At 34.6% G+C, this 21,655-nt stretch overlaps 1 protein-coding gene across 4 annotated transcripts in view; it reads left to right on the top strand.

Annotated features, from left to right (window-relative positions):
- NCKAP1 (NCK associated protein 1) overlaps positions 1–21,655 on the top strand; it is a 125,763-nt gene that overhangs the window by 2,703 nt on the left and 101,405 nt on the right. For 2 of the 4 annotated variants that reach the window (XM_066344858.1, XM_066344857.1), the window contains exons 2-3: positions 14,312–14,329; positions 15,365–15,475. In XM_066344858.1, coding sequence (XP_066200955.1) covers positions 14,312–14,329; positions 15,365–15,475 — 129 coding nt within the window. The remainder of the gene's footprint in view (positions 1–14,311; positions 14,330–15,364; positions 15,476–21,655) is intronic. The other 2 variants (XM_066344860.1, XM_066344859.1) reach the window with 1 other exon arrangement.

The following is a 21,655-nucleotide window of genomic DNA, read 5'->3' as shown; positions in this document are numbered from 1 at the left end:
TCCTCAAAAAAAACCTTCCACCATATAATAGATTTCTGCCAATCAGTTATATTTTTTTAATGCATGTGTACATTAGATTGTCTACAGATCTGATTACTTTGCTCTTTCAACTGGAAGTGTGCAATGGAAATATTTTAGTGAGCATACCCAATGAAAAATAGTTCAGTGTGACCTATAATCAAGGATAATATGCTTTAATGCTCATTGGGAGAATATCGTGGTTATTGAAAAATGTTTTCCACTTTTTTAAAAAAAGAAAATATCAGTTGGAAAATTTTTGAGATTTTAATATTTTTAAGTTTTGGAAATAATATTTTAAGGAACTTGTCTAATTAGGGGTGTAGGAACACATAAAGGAGGATTTTAGGGGGAAAAATGTAAAAGTAATAGATAGTTTTACATTTAAATTTATTTCTGAATTCCTTAAACTATTAGTTTTTTATTAAAAATACGTCTTTTCTTCTCCAGACCTAATAACCACTCAGTTGTGTAGTGATTTTTTACATATTTTTCAGGCTACTTTTAAAACTGTTAATGTGACGTGGTAAGATTACTGGACGAGAAGTTAAGAGACCTGCATTCCAATTTTCATTCTGTCACTGAGCATTCTGTAATACTGAGTAGGTGTCTTGACTCCTGAGCTTCATTTTCTTCTCATCTGTGAAGTGGGAGAAAAGTAGCTGTGAAAGGAACACTAAAGTTGATTGTTATCTTTATAAGTTCATTGTGAAGTAACCTGGTAGAAGTTATGGCTCATTTTAGACAGTAACTGAGCTCAGTTTAGTTTTCCATAATAAGGGATGGTAATGCTTTCCCTACTTCCCTGGATTGTTTCTGAAGATAAAAGATATAACAATCTGAACATTGTTTAATTAATAAAACATCCATTATTGTAACGTATTTAGGAGTCTCAGCAACCTTTTGGGCAACATATATTTTTATGAAATTTTACTCATGTTTAGCAGACACTTTCCCAAATCCTAAAGGGAACCATTTTTGCTGAGTTTAAAAATATTTTTTTGCCCAGGCAGTGGCTCAGTGGATAGAATGTTGGCCTGGTGTACGGACATCTGGGGGTTGATTCAGTCAGGGCACACAGAAGCCACCATTTGCTTCACTCCCCACTCTTTCACCCTGTTTTCTTCCAGCAGCCAGTGGCTCAGTTGGTTCCAGCATGGCCCCAGGCCATGATGATAGCTAGTCAGAGTGCATCAGCCTCAGGTGCTGAAAATAGTTCATTACTTGAGCATTGGCCCTAGGTGGGGCTGCCAGGTGAATCCTGGTCAGGGTGCATGTGGGAGTCTGCCTCACTATCTCCTCTTCTCTCCTAAAAAACAAAACAAAACTCAACTGCAAAGGACAGAAAAGTGCGAGTGTCCCTTTGCTCAAGCCAGCAACCTTGGGCTTTTCCTGCCAGTGATCTTTTGGGTTCAAGGTGGCAAACTTGGGGATCTTGTGGATGATCCCCATTCAAGCCAGTGACCCTCTACCCACTCTCAAAAGCCGGCAACCTCAACTAGTGATCTCAGCGTTCCTGTTAGATGTTTTATCTACTGTGCCACCACATGTCAGGCCCAAACTTTTTTTTTTTCAAGTGAGAGGAGGGGAGATAGAGACAGTTTCCCACATGCCCCCCAACCAGGAGCATGCACCCCAACCAGGATCCTCCAGCAGCCCCCCTCTGAGGCTGATGCTTGAATCAACCAAGCTCTCCTCAGTGCCCAGGAGCCACTGTGAGATGGGGAGAGAGGGAGAGGAGGGGGAAGGGAAGAGAAGCAGATGGTTGCTTCTTGTGTGTCCCCTGACCAGGGATCTAACCCAGGATGTCTGTACGCCAGGCTGACCAAGCCAACCGGCCAGGCCCCAAACTTTTTTTTTTTTTTTTTTTACAGAGACAGAGAGTGAGTCAGAGAGAGGGATAGACAGGGACAGACGGACAGGAATGGAGAGAGATGAGAAGCATCAGTCATTAGTTTTTCATTGCGCGATGCAACACCTTAGTTGTTCATTGATTGCTTTCTCATATACGCCTTGACCGCGGGCCTTCAGCAGACCGAGTAGCCCCTTGCTGGAGCCAGCAACCTTGGGTTCAAGCTGGTGGGCTTTTTGCTCAAACCAGGTGAGCCCGCGCTCAAGCTGGCGACCTCGGGGTCTTGAACCTGGGTCCTCTGCATCCTAGTTCAACGCTCTATCCACTGCGCCACCGCCTGGGCAGGCGGCCCCAAACTTTTTAAAAATGGAATATTTTTGCAGATTTCAATGCATTTTACTTTTTTTTATTAGAACAATATTTTCCCCCATAGCCCTGTTCTCATGATTATGGATAAGTTTATTTCATGAGCAAAATATTAACAATAGTATAAAAGGGAAAGTTCTTAGCTACTATCTACTTATCCAATGAAGGAAAAAAAGATGCATTTTAACAGTGCAGTGCAAGGTAAAGGGTGGGGTCCAGCTTCAGTCCTCCATTTCACTGTTCTGTTTCTCTTCATTTACGATGTTATTTTCTCTGCTGGCTAATCAGGAACAGAAGTATGTTCTAAAGATTGGATTGTGGAAAAATGAGAATTTGATCATTGTTATGCTGGACGGTAGTTTAAGGAGATAAAAAATTTTTAGGTTTTGAAGTGGCAGTGGTAGGTTATCTTGTGCTTTCTTTGTGGAATTGTTAAGTAACTTGTAAATATTAATTTTTTAAGTTTTTAAAAAATATTTTATTTTATTGATTTTATTTTTAGAGCGAGGAAAGGAGAGAAAAGGAGAGAGAGACAGGAACATCTATCTGTTCCTGTATGTGCCCTGTCTGGGAATTGAACTGGCAGCCTCTGCACTCTGGGTCGATGTTCTTACTAACCAAGCTGTCTGGCCAGGGCTTAAATATAAATTTTTAAAATAATTGCAAAAGTAACATGTTTATTGTCAAAAAACTCAAACATAAGAGAAATATGTGACTTCAAAAATTCTTCACTTTTAAAAATAAGCTTCATATACTTAAATTAAAAGACTTAAATGTAAGTTGTGAAACCATAAGCATCTTAGAAGAAAACATAGGCAGTAAGCTCACTGACATCTCTCGCAGCAATATATTTTGCTGATTTATCTCCACGGGCAAGTGAAATAAAAGACAGAATAAACAAATGGGACTATATCAAACTAAAAAGCTTTTGCACAGCTAAAGACAGTATGAACAGAATAAAAAGACCACACAATGGGAGAACATATTCTACAATACGTCTGATAAGGGGTTAATAACCAAAATTTATAAAGAACTTATAAAACTCAACACCAAGAAGACAAACAATTCAATCCAAAAATGGGCAAAAGAAATAAATAGACACTTATCCAAAGAGGACATACAGATGGCCAATAGACAGATGAAAAAATGATCAACATCACTAATCATTAGAGAAATGCAAATTAAAACCGCAATGAGATACTCCCTTACACCAGTCAGAAAGGTGCTCAGTAACAAAACACACATGGCACTCACACACACGCTAGGTGCTGGCGAGGATGTGGAGAAAGGGGAACCCTCCTGCACTGCTGGTGGGAATACAGACTGGTTCAGCCACTGTGGAAAAGTTTGGAGATTCCTCAAAAAATTAAAATGGAACTGCCTTTTGACCCAGCCATCCCACTTTTAGGAATATATCCCAAGAACACCATATCACTGAGTCAAAAAAAGAAATGCACTCCCATGTTTATGGCAGCATTGTTCACAATAGCGAAGATCTGGAAACAGCCCAAGTGTCCATCACTGGACAAGTAGATTAAAAAGTAGTGGTACATATACACAATGGAATACTATGGGGCCATGAAAAAAGGAAATCTTACCTTTTGCGACAACATGGATGGACATGGAAACTATTATGTTAAGTGAAACAAGCCAGGCAGAGAAAGAAAAATATATGACCTCACTCTTGAAGGAATCCAAGGAACAATGTGAACTGAGGAACAGAATTGAGACAGGAGGGATCAAATGAACACAGGAAAAGAAGACGGGGAAAGGGGATGATAGGATGGGATAAACCTGAAGGGAAGGGGGGAGGATGCTATTTGGAGGGGGGCAATTGAGATGTTGAGGGGAATAAGTGGGAGGGGTGAAGCATTTGGGATGACACTAGAATCTATGTAAACACAAATAAAAAAATTCTTTTAAAAATAAGCTTCATATACTGCCATCCATTTCTATACAATGCATGTATAGAAAACATGTTCATGAGTATTTTATTATGATTAAATTAGTTTATAAAATTAAAATTGAAGAAGCATGGTGCAGTTTACATATAAATGAAATTGGGGTTCTAATCTTTAGCTTGTATACTTAAATTTTAAGAAAATAAGGGAATGGACATATTTAGTTTTATATATATATATATATATATATATATATTCAGTGTGTTAAGTATGAGGCCCAGATGAAAAAGTTTGTCAGTGTTGAAAGTTCTTGTTCTTCCTGGTTAGAATGACTGGAAATTTAATTCATATTCTTTGATAATTTACTAAAATTTTAGCATTAAGTAGAATTTCAATAGTAATTTTGGGTCCGGTTTAGTAGGTGTACATTTTGCATATTAGAATAAAAGAGTTGTATCTCTTTATGTCCAATAAAAATATGAGGGGGACAGTGTGGGATGTAGAGGGTATTATGTTGAGTTGGACACGGGAAACTATGTCAACACAATAAATTAAAAATTAAAATTAAAAAAATAAATTCGCACTTGGAAAAAAAATAAAAGTCATGCCAAGTGCCATTTATTAAGACCTTACTGTATGCCAAGATTTTGGATTTTTTTTGGATTTTTATCTGGCCTTGGCCTGTTAGCTCGGTTGGTTAGAACATTGCCCTAGAACAGAAGTTGTCAGTTTGATCCCTGGTCAGGGCACTTACAGGAACAGATTGATGTTCCTGTCTCTCTCCTTCTCTCCCTTCCTCTCTCGCCAAAATCAATAAATAAAAATTAAAAAATTTTTTTTGTTTTTATATCTGATGTAGGTACCTATTTTATAAATAAAGCAGTTGAATTTGGGGAGGTTGAGTAATTTGCCCAATTGTTACACTAGAAAATAAGAATTTGAATTGGTGCCTTACATTCTTGGCCCCTGAATCTGAGCTTATAAATATTTTTGCTCTTAGATTTACAGTCATTAATGGCATTTTTGTAGGAGATACAATTAAATTTTCAAGACTCAATAACCTTAAAGAAATATACAATTATATTACATATTTTATATACAGCCTCTTTATCATAGACTACTTTTGTATGAACTTTGTATGGATTTATATGAAAAGAACATTGAGATTATATATCATTATACCAGAATGATTATTAGTGGAGACTTCTGTTAAGCCTTGTAATGAATTAAAATGAGAAGTACTTTTGAATTAGGGATTTTAAAATACAATTTATTTTAAAAATTTTGGGGAAATTTATTTTATTTTCATGTTTATACATTTTTCATTTGTGATTATTCCTCAAGTTTAGTTTCTGACATATTAAAATAAACTGAAAGAACTAACCATCCAAGTAACACTAAAGAAAATAAATAGGAAATTTTACTTAAACTGGGGGAAGAGTGCATATAAAGTAGAAAGGAAGGTGTAAACTAAAAACAGTGACACAGCGTTTTCTTCCTTAATTTTAATGACATAGACAATCATTTCCTGTTTGGAGATATTTTGTTCATAACTTTTAAATTTCAGATATACTTATTTCATTTTACATTTTGAATTCTAGTCAAATGGAAACAATTTAACATTGAAAAACCCTGCAACATCAAGTATAAGAAATATGATTAAGGGAGTCTGTCTAGTAAGTTTGTTTCTTTCTGTCTTGGACTTTGTGGAATTAATAGTACTCCTTTTTAGTCACAGGGCATATTTTTGTTGTCATTTTTGACTGATTTTAATATTGCCTTTATTAGTTAATGTAGTAAAATCTTAATTTTGATCCTGTTAGGAATTTGTAGTCCAGTCCTGTATTTAGACTTTGGTAAGTTGTTTACTTACTCTGACAGTGATGAGAAAATTTAATCATACTGTACTGAAATGTTTTACTTAAATTAGTTAATAAGTTTCATAAGCTCTTGAATAGTTTGTAATAGGGTACACATGTGCCAATTTGAATGGAAGCTCTTGTTTAAAGTAAAAGAGCCTGTATTGGAAAGGATTGGTTGCATAGTTGATTATTGTAGATACTGAACAATAATAAATCTGCATCTTCAAAACCATTTTATAAGTTATATGAACTATTTCAGTTAATAGATAGTGAGGGTTTCCTTTATGTATGTATGTATTTATTTTTTAAGAGAGAGGAGAGAAAAAGGAAGTGAGAAACGGGAAGCATCAACTCCTTTTAGTAATTGCTTCTCTTATGTGACTTGACCTAGCATGCCAAGGGTTTTGAACTGGTGACCTCAGCATTCCAGGTCAATGCTTTATCCCAGGGGTCCCCAAACTTTTTCTTTTCTTTTTTTTTTTTTTAAAGTAAACACACCAGTCTTCTTTTTTATTTTTTTTAATTTTATTTATTCATTTTTTTTTTTTTTTTTAGAGAGGAGAGAGAGAGGGAGAGAGAGAAACAGAGAGAGAGAAGGGGGAGGAGCTGGAAGCATCAACTCCCATATGTGCCTTGACCAGGCAAGCCCAGGGTTTCGAACCGGCGACCTCAGCATTTCCAGGTCAACGCTTTATCCACTGCGCCACCACAGGTCAGGCCGGTCCCCAAACTTTTTACACAGGGGGCCAGTTCACTGTCCCTCAGACCGTTGGAGGAGGGCCGGACTATAAAAAAAAAACTATGAACAAATCCCTATGCACACTGCATGTATCTTATTTAAAAGTAAAAAAACAAAACGGGAACAAATACAATATTTAAAATAAAGAACAAGTAAATTTAAATCAACAAACTGACCAGTATTTCAATGGGAACTAGGCTCCTCTCACTGACCACCAATGAAAGAGGTACCCCTTCCGGAAGTGTGGCAGGAGCTGGATAAATGGCCTCAGGGGGCCGCAGTTTGGGGACCCCTGCTTTATCCACTGAACCACCACAGGTCAGGCGAGGGTTTCCTTTTAATTCATTCATTCATTCTTCATTTATTGAATGTGGATACAGGGAAACATATTAAGATGCAATCTCCAATGCCAAGAAGTCTTTATCTTAGTGGATGAGAAAGTGTGTAAGTGTGGTTGTGGGATCCTTATGGGAGTTAAAGATTCCAATCTGGGGGAGATGAGAGGAAATAATAGTTATATTTATGTTGATTTTGAAGTATGCATACAAGCTTCAGCTATGCAAATACTAAGGAGTAAGCAGTCATTATTTAAGATTCCATAAATTTTACTAAGTAGAATATATAAAGATACAAAATACACAAGGTTATAAAATATCTTAGTGATGTCCAATGTCCTCCTTGAAGGCATAAAGTCTCTAAACTTCAATGCCATTTTCCATACTTGCAGTATAATCTGTGGGTTGAGAGAGCTAGAGTCTAGATAAAGTACTGAAGCTTTTTTTTTTTTTAACTTTGGACAAGTTATTTAACCTTTCTGGGTTATTTGTAAATTGAGGAGGTTCTTAGGGGATACACAATATCATTTTGGAAGGTTTAAAAAAATACATACAAATGGATCCTGACTTAAACCTAATGAGTAAGAAAATGCCCCATAAAGTGATTTTGATGTTATTATCCATTAAAATAAGTAAAATGTAAGTTATTAATACCTCTAATTTCTTTCTCTGGTAATTGTTCGCTGATGATTTAATTAAAAACTTTTTTAGGAGGGAGGAGCTAAATTTCTGAAATGCTACGCTGCACAGAGTCTCTCTACTACATAGTAAAACCATCTACAGAGTTTTTACTTGCTCTCAGCTTCTGTTGTGCTCCAAGGAGTGTGTGTGTATATTGTGTTGTTTTTTAAGCCATGTTAGTCTTGTTTATTCTAATTCTTGCAGTCTTAAATAGATATTCCACATATGTGGAATACTCTATAAGATTGAAAATTAAATGAGTTTTTATTCATATGAGGTGCTACTTACAGTGCCTGGCACAAGAGTAAGAAGTGAGTAAATGTTATTAGTTGGCTAGGGTTATTTGTTCTTTTTCTAGGACTTGAAACAGTGGACATTTAAAATATGTTTCATTTTTTTCCTATTGAGTTGAGCTCAAGACCATTTTTAGGAAACTTTTTAAGTGAGAGTAGAGGAGATACAGAGGCAGATTCCTACAAGCACCCCAACGGGGGTCCACCCAGCAACCCCACCTGGGGCCTATACTCTGCCCATTTGGGGCCATACTTGCCACTGAGCCTTATTTAACACCTGAGGCGGAGGCTCCATGGAGCCATCCTCAGCACCAGGGACCAAAGTACTTGAGTCAATCGAGCCATGGCTGTGGGAGGTGAAAGGAGGGGGAGAGAGAACGGAAGAGGTGGGGGGGGGGGCCGAGAAGCAGATGGTCGCCTCTCCTGTGTGTCCTGACCAGAAATAGGACTCAGGACTTCCATACATCAGATCAACACTCTACCACTGAGCCAGCTGGCCAGGGCCTAGGAAACATTTCTTAAGGATTCCTTTTAACTGCTTGATATTATAGTTCGATACCTATTTATTACAAATACAAAATAACTATACTTCAGAAATATGTTCTTCAGTAGTCCTTTAAAGAGCAACTTTTTTAGAACAATAAACTAGGATCAGATATAACACAAAACTATAACAACATTTTTGTTTTATAAACTGAGATGTTTCTGTATGTTGGAGGCTGAAAAATATTTAAGGGCAACAGTGACAGAAGTATCTTGTGAATTGAATAGTAATTAGCAATTCATTTGAATCACTAAAATTTAATAATGAATTTTGAAATATGTAATGGGTTGAAATATTTCTTAAATTTGTGATTTTTTCCAGAACTTGTGCTTAAAAAAACCAGTAATCCTAATTTATCTATTGTATCTTTAAATTTGTGATTATTGGCTGTAATGAAGAGGTAGTTATTGATAAATTACATCTATTTTAAAGCATTCCCAATAATTTCACTATACTTTTCTATCAAGCCTCTTAATCCAAATTGTAATAGTGGATTACTACTTTATTTCTTTTTTTAACCTACCCAAGCTTAAGGGGAAGTTCAAAGCAGATTGGTTGGCTAAAACATAGGTGGTAACACATGAGAAAAAAAAATGAGAAATTTAACCACTAATATTAGAATTTGAGGCTTGTTTTGCTCCTAATAGATTTTCTGATATTTATTGAAAAATTTCACACTTGTAATACTGTTATTATTTTTTAAATTAGAAAATAAAACAATGATAGGTACATTACTTTTATAGTCCATAATTTTGGCTAACGTCCATTTTTCCTCTAGGCATTAATTTCAACTTGTTGAATACTCAGGGAGAATCTTGGTCTCTGTATGCCTTCAATTTTGCAGAGCCTGCTTTAAAAACTGATATTTCTTATTTATTGAGTAAAAATTACATTCCTTTCTCTGGTTACATTTTGTATTTTTCTCTTTCCTGACATTCAGATAGGGCTGTTTTCTTTCTTGTATCTCATAGATAGCATTCTCACCTCTGATCTCTAGGATTTTGTTTTATGTTTTTTCAATTTATTGTTTTTAAAATATTTTTACCAAATATGTTTTCTACAAAAGATCTGTTTTGGGAAAGGAATATGTTTTGTTGCTGAGCTAGAAAATAAAGCTGAGTGAATATATTTTAGCCTTGATAGTAACTACTCAAGTTTTGAACAGCGGAGGTATTGAAATAATGGAAGACATTTTAATAGATTTTGGGGGGGCATATTTTAATGCTTTGGAATCTTTCACAGTGCAACCTTGAGCAACTCAGTTTCTCTGAAGTTCCTTTTTCTGTTAAACGATGATTTAGATAATTCCTAAAGCTTAGGTGTTTTGCACAGCGCGGGTAACTAGTCAATGATACTTTTGTTCCCGCTTCTTCTGTTTTTTATTTATTTTTTCTTGATTGTTGGCTTAATTTTTTATCAGTTGATATAGAACTATTTTTACCTATTTGATTTTTTTAACATTGTGGTAAGTTCTGAAAAAAAAGGAACATTAACCATGTATGTAAAATTAGGTTGTGGTATAATGTGTGTGACATCTAGGGAAGAATCTGGGCAAAGGTTTTGGTAGTAGATTGGCAGAAAGATTTGTTTCAAAATCATACTTTAAAATCATATAAAGTCGGATCTTGAGATTTTTAGTCAAAGACATTCTGTGGCCTGAATAAAATAAATGGTTTTCTGAAACATCTATGTACTTTATTTTTAGTATAATGTATTTTTGTTTTGTGGAAAAATGAAGTTGGGGATATGGAATTGACAATCAGTACTGGCCTGGAATTGGTTAAATGAAAATCTTATTTTGATAATTTAGAACTCATTCTAAAGATATAACATCTGTTTTGAAAAGTTTTATTTTAAAAAATAGAAAATAGTTGTTTAGAACTTATTAAGTACTTATGTGCCAAGCACTGAAATAACCACTTCAGGTACATTTTGTCTTTAAAAATCTGAACAATCTGCTCAAATATGTAGTGACAGTAGTAGTAGTATCCTCAATTTATGGGGTAGAGAACTGAGCCTCAGGGGTTAAGCCTAAAGTTATATGGATTGCGATCTATTTGACTCATAGTTCTTTTTTTTTTATTTAAAGATTTTATTTATTTTTTATTTTTTTAGATTTTATTCATTTTAGAGAGAGAAGCTGAGAGAGAGAGAAGTGGGGGGAGGAGCAGGAAGCATCAACTCCCATACGTGTCTTGACCAGGCAAGCCCGGGTTTTTGAACCAGCAACCTCAGCGTTTCAGGTCAATGCTTTTACCCATTGCGCCACCGCAGGTCAGGCTAATTATTTTTTTATTTTATTTTTTTTCAGAGAGAGTGAGTCAGAGAGAGGGATAGACAGGGACAGACAGGGACGGAGAGATGAGAAGCGTCAATCAATAGTTTTTCATTGCGCGATGCAACACCTTAGTTGTTCATTGATTGCTTTCTCATATGTTCCTTGACTGCGAGCCTTCAGCAGACCGAGTAACCCTTTGCTGGAGTCAGAGACCTTGGGTTCAAGCTGGTGGGCTCTTTGCTCAAGCCAGATGAGCCCGCGCTCAAACTGGTGACCTCGGGGTCTCGAACCTGGTTCCTTTGCATCCCAGTCCGACGCTCTATCCACTGCACCACCACCTGGTCTGGCTTGACTCATAGTTCTTAATTCTTATATGTGTTTCCTTTAACAATAGTATAATTTTATCTGTCACATTAAGTAATCCAAATTTTATTGATTTTAAAGATAATTAAAATACTCATTGAAGATAAAATTTCAATTTTGAGAACTAGAAATTTATATGTATAAATATTTAAAATAGCTTTTGCTGTTCTACAATTTTAAATTATAGTATTTTATGCATTGTGAAATTATTCTGAGTCAAGATAAAGTAAAAACATAATTAAGGCTTTGGTGTGGTGATCTTTTTTCTTTGTGGTTTAGATATACAGTTGTTCCTTTTTTGTCCAGTGAAGTAAGGCTGCACAATTCAGGGATTTAGATGGAATCTTGCCCTGCACTCTTTTGGGGGAGTAGAGTTGGGAGGATAGAAGTACTCATTTAACTGAATTGGTAACTTGTTAAATTTTCTGGTTTAGTCTTCTTGTTAAACCTGTCTGAAGCATACAGTATTAGTCTAAAATATATTGATAACTAAATATACTAGTGTATACCATTTTCTTAAATGTGGCACTTCAAAGTGTGATACTCTTAAGAGTAAAAGGTTAGTTTTGTATAATATTGTAGTTGTAGTAGGATGAGATAGAATTGCAGGGGTACCAACTGCAGGCTATTTTCTTAAAGATAGGTTGTCTACAGTTACGTTGTCCTCAGTGTCCTCAAAATGAAATTTCTTGATATAGGGTGGAGAAGACTAGTCTTTATAAATTGAGACATCTAGTTATTTAGATTTTGCTCAACTGCTTTAGTATTGTAGGAAATTCTTCAGTGAATTATTAAGTATGGAATTTTGCTAGGATGTATTTACCTAGATGTTAGCTTTTAGTCATTTATTTTTCTTGTATTTTTTTTTTTTTGCCTGACTATTCACAAGTGTGTTGGATTTAAGTAAATCAAGTAGGTTGGTTTCAGAAAAAATAAAATGAGGCCTAGTACTTTTCAGTAGTATCTATGATCCTTGAAATTATTTATTTAAAGGTTTTATTTACTAATTTTAGAGAGAGGAGAAAGAGAAGGGTGGGGGGAGATACGAGAACATCAATTTGTAGTAGTTGCTTCCTGTATGTTCCTTGACTGGGCAAGCCTGAGGTTTGGAGTGACAACTTGAGCATTCCACGTCGCTGCTTTACCCACTGCACCACCACAGGTCAGGCAGATTCTTTTTTTAATTGGTAATTTTTGAGTGCTCCTGTAAATTCTGCACACTTCTGCATGTGCACATAGATGCATACACACACAGAGCCTTGTAATGGACCCCAAAACTTTTTAGGGTAGATTGTAATTATTATTACCCATTTAACCGATGAATAAGCTGAGACAGAGAAGTAGTCACTTTCTCATGATTACACAGATAGGACATGATTGACCGAGAAATTGAAAATGGAGAGCCCATCTTATAACCCATGTTCTGAACTACTGGGTTAAACTCTTTCTATAAGTACAACAGATTGGTTATGTTTGGACTTAGGGTAAATGAAGAAATATGTGTTTAGAAGAGGGAATTGTAGTCATTATTGCTAGTTCTGTTTACTATGACAAACACTATTGTGTGATTACTTTTCATATGAGACTTTTACTTGGGTAATAATAATTATTATAGCAATTATTCACTACAGCTAACATTTTTATGTGCCAGTCCTTTTGCTGAATCTGTACATTGCTTATCTGTCTTTTTCCTAATCCTCATAATGATCCTATGAGGTAAGTACAGATTTCCCCATTTACACATGAAGAAACTGAGACTAGGAGATGTCATGTAATATATAGTCACGGTCTCATGACTAGTAAGTGGTGACGATTGAAACCCAGTCAGTCTTATTTTGGAGTCTCTTTTCTTAACCTTTATGGCTCATTCCATCTCAATGTAGTATGTTCAGATATGGTTCATTGAGCAGTGTGAGCAGTAAATCAGTTTCAAGGAAAGGAGATTATACAACCATTTAGTTTTCCATTCAAATGACATTACATTCTTTTTTGTTTTTATTGTAAGAAGGAAGAGCTGCTCATATATATATTTTTAGTTACTTGACTAAATTCTTGCATAGTAAAATTTGTGATCATGGGAAATGGGGATGGTAGGCTATCATTTTTATTACTGATAATCACTAATTTTGTTAGAGTAGATAGCTGATTTTTAAAATAAATAGAATGTAAAAGATAATACATGTCATCAAAAAAACTGAATATAATTGGAATCACTGTAGAATTCTGCACTACCTCAGGCATATTTATGAAACTTGATTTTCATTATACCACTGATGCAAGGAAATGCTCATCTGTAGCTATTTTTATTGGATAAAATTTTTAGTTATGTAGTTCTTAGTTATTCTTATTTTATAGCTAGCATTTTTTGGGAAGTGGATAATGGGAAGATGAATTTATATTAAATAATGATAGTTTGTTCTGAGGAAAAGTTAAATATTTTAATATTTACGTTATAGAAATTGAATTTACATAGTATCCTTGGGTCAATCTGGTTAAAGATTACGAAGTTCTAAATTTTTTAACAGTTAATTTTGTTGTATCTAATTATGTGTGAAAATTAACAGAATTCTTACTGCATTCTTATTTCCTTTTGGGAAATACAAGAATGCATTGATTTTTAGAGTTTGGCTTGGAAGGAAGTTAGGTGATATTTGAAAAATAGTTTCAATTTGAACTGAAGTACAAGTCATCCAATAACGATTTATTCTTATTCTTGGCTACCGTTTCTTTTTAAGGTATGTAAAATTTCAATGATGGTTTTTCTCTTTTTATAGTTGCATGTAGTCTTTATTTTTCTTTCTAGAAATATCTTAAGTTGATTAGAAAGAGCACTAAGAAACTGACATGGTTGTACCCTTACACAGTATATATACATCTATAAGTAGTATGAACTATGAATCTATTGTATACTACAATTTACTACTTAGAAGACCTTTAAAATTGTAGTGCCATATACTTCTTATCTTATTTTGGTATTCATAGTCTGCAGTGCATAAGTTCTCTACTAAAACGTGTGCCATAGTTTGACAATCATTGTTTACACGTAATTTTCTCTCTTTTTATTACAATGCTTCCCCAGCAAGGACAAGTTTGGAAGGTTTGCAAAGCTTTTCACCTTCCCTCTGCCCGCTTGACTGCTTTCAGATCAGTTTCATGTTTCATAACTTCTCTCTCTGCAATCCACAACATAGATATAGTAAACGATGAAAAACATTAAATTGTAGTACTGTATTTCCTCATACAAAATTTCAAAGGACACATTTTTTAAAAAATGAAATAAAAAAAGTTAAATAGGAATGTTATAATTTTAGTAATTCCCTAAGAAATAACATCTCACTAGCAAGCAGTTAATTAAATGTCACATAATGAAACTGAGCATTTTTGAAAATTATATTCTGTGTTGCTAATAGTGCAGACAAAAAGTTCTTTCTAATCATAATACCGTACATTTATGTAGTGTATATTACTATGGAGAATGCTGTACTGCTGATGTGGTCAAAATGTAAACATTTCTGTGCTTATGAGATATATATAGAACAGATGTTAGATTAATTGTTTGAAGTGCTGCTGGTATGATGGAAAACACTGCTGTAACTCAGATGTTCAGAGGAACAGGCAACACATTTTAGTACTATAAAGATAATTTTAGCAGCTTCCGGTTCTTTTGAACTAGGGCTCTTATATCAAAACGCTTAAAGTGAATGAGGAAAACATTTTGGAAAAGAGATTTAAGCATAAGCTTTTATTTTATAACACTTAGAAAGAAACATTTCTAGTATTTTACTGAATATTTAATTTTGTAGTATTTTATTAGCTTCAGGTGAATACAATCCTACCTCAAACCAAGAACTTTTTTTTTCTTTTTTTTCTTTTGTTTTTAGGTTTGAGCTTTTTCCTTCACTGCTGTTCTGCACTAACTGCTTTAAAACTTTCCATGCATTTTTTTCAGTAGAAGAGCATCTCTGTACTGTCTCCCATTGCATATTTCAGCTATGACAATCCCTGCACTTTGCCTATTCATTTTATCACCTGCTCACCAAAAACAATAAATATCTAAATTCTAATTACAGATTTGCTATTTCTTGGTTTTAGAGGGATGCATTTCACTTTTTAAATTACTGTTTTTTTATAGGCATGCGGAGATCCCAAGGCAAAACCATCCTACCTTATTGACAAAAATCTGGAATCTGCTGTGAAATTCATAGTCAGAAAATTCCCTGCTGTGGAAACCCGAAACAACAATGTAAGTTATCTAAATCTTTGTATTACCTGATTTTAGCCAGCAAGGGAAAGTAATGATCAGTAGAATGCTTGAAGTAGCTCTTATTTATCTAATTCTTTATGTTTTGATATACAAATTACCTACATTGATTAAGGGTTTTTAGAGACAATGCTCTTATATCTGAACATGGAGATGATGATTCTGAGCTACACTGTCATTTATTATACACAACATGAGATCTTAATTTTCTATATACTTTTTCCCTTTCAAGTTGCAACAGAGTAAGGTAATAGATATGAATATATTTCAAATATTTGCATGATTAGTATGGGAGTTTTTTCATATAGTCATAAATTTTATTTTGATGTTAGTGTTGTTACAGAGCATATATTTTTTGTAATTAGGTTTAGTTTTAAAATATATTTGTTTCTTTAGTATCTTTATAATTGAGAAACCCATTTCTGAAATTTAGTAATATTATAGGTGATGTTAAGATCTTTATATCTCATACTTTCTCAGATAAGGCAGTTTTTCTTAGTATTAAAATATAGCCATAATCAGTCTTTCTGATATATTTATATATCTTTTTATAGTTCTTTATAATAACTTCTATGAATAACTAATTTTATAAAATTAGAGTTGTTTTCACCTTACCATGCCATGGCCTTTTCATGTGAATTTTACTAGCTTGGAATCTTGCTGCATGTCTTCTCTCTTTACTTTTATTTTTTTCTTTGATAGTCTCATGTTACCATTTTTGCTATCTTTTTTATTTATGTACTAACGTAGTCTAGAAATTTCCTTTTATATATTATCTCCCTACTTTTTTTTTTTTTACAGAGACAGAGAGAGGGACAGACAGGAACAGACAGACAGGAAGGGAGAGATGAGAAGCATCAATCATTAGTTTCTCATTGCGCATTGTGACACCTTAGTTATTCATTGATTGCTTTCTCATATGTGCCTTGACCGCAGGCCTTCAGCAGACCAAGTAACCCCTTGCTGGAGCCAGCGAGCTTGGGTCCAAGCTGGTGAGCCTTGCTCAAACCAGATGAGCCCACGCTCAAGCTGGAGACCTTGGGGTCTCGAATCTGGGTTCTTCCGCATCCCAGTCCGATGCTCTATCCACTGCTCCACCGCCTGTTCAGGCTATCTTCCTACTTTTAAGAAGCTCTGTTTAAAAATATTTTGTTATCACTTGGTTTCCTCAAATTATGTGTGTTCATTGAAGATTTATAGTTCAGACTGTTGACAACACTTTTGCTTTAAATATTTTAATAGAGGGGGAAAAATACCAGTTAGAATTAATAAAATAAGTCTGGTAATGTGCTTTAAATTTTTTTTAAAGTCTGTTTTTTATGAATACAGGTTAATGAAGTTCTCTCTTTGTTTCATAGACAGTTATGTTTTATCATTGATATATTATGGTATTGCAGTTAGTTCCTGGTTATGGTGATTCAAATGGGTGATTCAAAGCACACACTTACTAGTTCTTAATTTGTGTTGAGAACTCTTAGTTATTGACGTTAATGAGCTAACTAATCTGAGATTATATACTTAGTCTGAATGAGAAAGGTTTTATAATGAAAGTCTGTCTTATATTTAATTTTATGTAGTGCACCTCTTTCTCATGGCTCATGCAATCTCTGAGCTCTTCAGAGAACATTTTAAGGTTAATTTTCTTAGAAAATTGGCAAGATCCGATTAAATATATAATCACTTTAATGACAGTAAAACTTATTAAATAAGGAAATTTTGCTTTTCTTGGTTCACTGGGAAAACTGTTAATAATAATGCTGTTTTTTCCCTCCAGTTGTTTTATTTCCTTTCTCAACTTGCATCACAAGATGTATTTTTAAAATAACAGCTTTAGTGAGATATTCACATACCATACAGTTAAACTATTTAAAGTGTATGGTTCAGTGGTTTTTAGTAAATCCACAGAGTTGTGCATCCAATACCACAATCAATTTTAGAACATTTTCATCACTCCAAAAAGAAACCTTGAACCCATTAGCAGTAATCCCTGCCAACCTCCATCCCTAAGCAAACACTAATCTACGTCCTGAATTGCCTGTTCTGGAGCTTTCATATAAATAGAATCATGTTCCATGTGGTTCTTTTTTGACTGGCTTCTTTCGCTTAGTATAAGGTTTTCAAGTTTTATCCAAGTTGTAGCATGTATCAGTACTTTATTTCCGTTTATTGCCAAAAATATTTCATTGTGTGGCTGTAACACATTTTATTTATCCATTTATCAGTTGATTGATGTTTGGGTTGTTTCGGCCTTTTTTTTTTTTTTTGATTAATTTTAATGGGTGACATTGATAAATCAGGGTACATATGTTAAGAGAAAACAGCTCTAGGTTATTTTGCCATTTGCTTATGCTGCATTCCCATCACCAAGTCCAATTGTCTTTCGTCACCTTCTAAGTGGTTTTCTTTGTGCCCCTCCCCTCCCCATTCCCTTCCCTCTCCTCCCTCCCACCCCGTAACCCCCACACTCTTGTCCATGTCTCTGAGTCTCATTTTTATGTCCCACCTATGTATGGAATCATATAGTTCTTAGTTTTTTCTGATTTACTTATTTTGCTCAGTATAATGAGGTTCATCCATGTTGTTGTAAATGTTCCGATGTCATCATTTCTTATGGCTGAGTAGTATTCCATAGTGTATATGTACCAAAGCTTTTTAATCCACTCGTCCTCTGACTGACACTTGGGCTGTTTCCAGATCTTTGCTATTGTGAACAATGCTGCCATAAACATCGGGGTGCATTACTTTTCATACAGTGCTATGGTGTTCTTAGGGTATATTCCTAACAGTGGGAAAGCTGGGTCAAAAGGCTGCGATTTTTAATTTTTTGAGGAATCTCCATACTGTTTTCCACAGTGGCTGCACCAGTCTGTGTTCCCACCAGCAGAGCAGGAGGGTTCCCTTTTCTCCACATCCTCGCAAGCACTTATTCTGTGTTGTTTTGTTGATGAGCGCCATTCTGACTGGTGTGAGGTGATATCTCGTTGTGGTTTTAATTTGCATTTCTCTAATGCTTAGTGATGTTGAGCATTTTTTCATATGCCTATTGGCCGTCTGTATGTCCTCTTTGGAGAAGTGTCTATTCATTTCTTTTGCCCATTTTTTGATTGGATTGTTTGTCTTCCCTGTATTAAGTTTTACAAGTTCTTTATAAATTTTGGTTATTAACCCCCTATAAGACGCATTGTCAAATATATTCTCCCATTGTGTAGTTTGTCTTTTTATTCTGTTCTTATTGTCTTTAGCTGTGCAGAAGCTTTTTAGTTTGATATAGTCCCATTTGTTTATCCTGTCTTTTATTTCACTTGCCTGTGGAGACAAATTGGCAAATACATTGCTATGAGAAATGTCAGAGAGCTTACTGCCTATGTTTTCTTCTAAGATGCTTATGGTTTCACGGCTTACATTTAAGTCTTATATCCATTTTGAGTTGATTTTTGTGAATGGTGTAAGTTGGTGGTCTAGTTTCATTTTTTTGCAGGTAGCTGTCCAATTTTCCCAACACCATTTGTTGAAGAGGCTGTCTTTACTCCAATGTATGCTCTTACCTCCTTTGTCAAATATCAGTTGTCCATAAAGGTGTGGGTTTATTTCTGGGTTCTCCGTTCTGTTCCATTGATCTATATGCCTATTCTTATGCCAGTACCAGGCTGTTTTGAGTATAATGGCCTTATAGTATAACTTGATATCAGGAAGTGTGATACCTCCTACTTTATTCTTCCTTTTCAGGATTGTTGAGGCTATTCGTGTTCTCTTTTGGTTCCATATAAATTTTTGGAATATGTGTTCTATATCTTTGAAGTAAGTCATTGGTATTTTAATCGGTATTGCATTGAATTTATAAATTGCTTTGGGTAATATGGACATTTTAATGATGTTTATTCTTCCTAACCATGAGCGCGGTATATGCTTCCACTTGTTTGTATCTTCCCTGATTTTTTTTAATCAATGTTTTATAATTTTCCCAGTACAAGTCTTTAATCTTCCTGGTTAAATTTATTCCTAGGTACTTTATTTTTTGGTTGCAATGGTAAAGGGGATTGATTCCTTAATTTTTCTTTCTGACAGTTCATTGTTAGTGTATAAAAATGCCTCTGATTTCTGAGTATTAATTTTATATCCTGCCACCTTGCTGAATTCACTTATCAGGTCTAGTAGTTTTTTTACTGTGACTTTAGGGTTTTCTATATACATTATCATATCATCTGCAAATAATGATAGTTTTACTTCTTCTTTTCCAATTTGGATGCCTTTTATTTCTTTTTCTTGTCTGATTGCTGCGGCGAGGACTTCCAGAACTATGCTGAATAAGAGTGGTGAAAGGGGGCACCCCTGCCTTGTTCCTGATCTTAAGGGGATTGCTTTTAATTTTTGCCCATTGAGTATGATGTTGGTTGTGGGTTTGTCATAAATCGCCTTTATCATGTTGAGGTATGTTCCCTGTATTCCTATTTTGCTGAGAGTTTTGATCATGAATGGGTGCTGGATTTTATCAAGTGCTTTTTCTGCATCTATTGAAATTATCATGTGGTTTTTCTCCTTCCTTTTGTTTATGTGATGAATCACATTGATTGATTTGTGAATATTGTAGCAGCCTTGCCTCCCAAGAATAAATCCCACTTGATCCTGGTGTATGATTTTTTTCATATATTGCTGGATCCAGTTTGCTAATATTTTGTTGAAGATTTTAGCATCTAAATTCATCAGGGATATTGGCCTATAATTTTCTTTCTTTGTGTTGTCTTTGCCTGGTTTTGGAATCAGAATTATGCTCACCTCATAAAAGGAGCTTGGAAGTCTTCCTTCCTCTTGAATTTTTTGAAATAGCTTGAGAAGGATAGGAGTTGTTTCTTCTTTGAATATTTGGAAGAATTCACTTGTGAAGCCATCAGGCCCAGGACTTTTCTTTTTTGGGAATTTTTTGATAACTGTTTCAATCTCATTTGTTGTAATTGGTCTGTTTAGGTTTTCTGATTCTTCCAGATTAATTTTTGGAAGATTGTATGTTTCAAGGAATTTATCCATTTCATCTAGGTTGTCTAGTTTTTTTTGGCATACAATTCTTTATAGTGTTTTCTTACAATATTTTGTATTTCTGTTGCGTCAGTTGTTATTTCTCCCCTCTCGTTTCTAATTTTGAGTCCTCTCTCTTTTTTTCTTGGTAAGTCTGGTTAAAGGTTCATCAATCTTGTTTACCTTTTAAAAGAACCAGCTCCTGGTTTCATCGATCTTCCGTATTGTTTCCTTAGCCTCTATGTCATTTATTTCTGCTCTGACCTTTATTATTTCCTTCATTCTATTAGCTCTGGGCTTTAGTTGCTGTTCTTTTTCTAGTTCTTTTAGCTGTAGGGTCAAGTTGTTTATTTGAGCTTTTTCTAGCTTCTTGAGTTATGCCTGTAATGCTATGAACTTCCCTCTCAAGACTGCTTTTGCTGTGTCTGATAAATTTTGAGTTGATGTATGCTCATTATCGTTCGTTTCTAGGAATTTTTTAATTTCTTCTTTGATCTCATTGTTTACCCATTCGTTATTTAATAACTTGCTATTTAGTTTCCAAGTGTGAGTATTTTCCAGTTTTTCTGTTGTGGTTGATTTCTAGTTTAATGCCATTGTGATCAGAGAAAGTGCTCCGATATGATTTCAATCTTCTTAAATTTGTTGAGACTGCTTTTGTGCCCTAACATGTGGTCTATTCTAGAGAATGTACCATGAGCACTTGAAAAGAATGTATATTCTGCTGTTTTAGGGTGAAAGGTTCTGAAGATATCTATTAAATCGAGTTGATATATTATAGTATTATATATCCTTTAAGTCTGCTGTTTCTTTGTTAATTTTCTTTCTTGAGGATCTATCTAGTGATGTTAGTGGGGTATTGAAATCCCCTACTATTATAGTATTGCTGTTGATCTCTCCCTTTAAATCCATCAAAGATTGCTTTATATATAATATTTAGGTGCTCCTATATTAGGTGCGTAGATATTTATAATGGTATATCTTCCTGTTGGATTACTCCCTTTATCATTATGTAGTGACCTTTTTTATCTCATACTATAGTCTTTGTTTTAAAGTCCATTTTGTCTGATACAAGTATTGCTACCCCAGCTTTTATTCATTTCCATTTGCGTGAAATATTTTTTTCCATCCATTTATCTTCAGTGTATGTGC

The sequence above is a fragment of the Saccopteryx leptura genome, chromosome 7 (assembly GCF_036850995.1).
Source record: "Saccopteryx leptura isolate mSacLep1 chromosome 7, mSacLep1_pri_phased_curated, whole genome shotgun sequence".
NCBI lineage: Eukaryota > Metazoa > Chordata > Mammalia > Chiroptera > Emballonuridae > Saccopteryx > Saccopteryx leptura.
The sequence above is the reverse complement of the archived record's forward strand: the minus strand, read 5'-3'. Positions and strand labels throughout refer to the sequence as shown.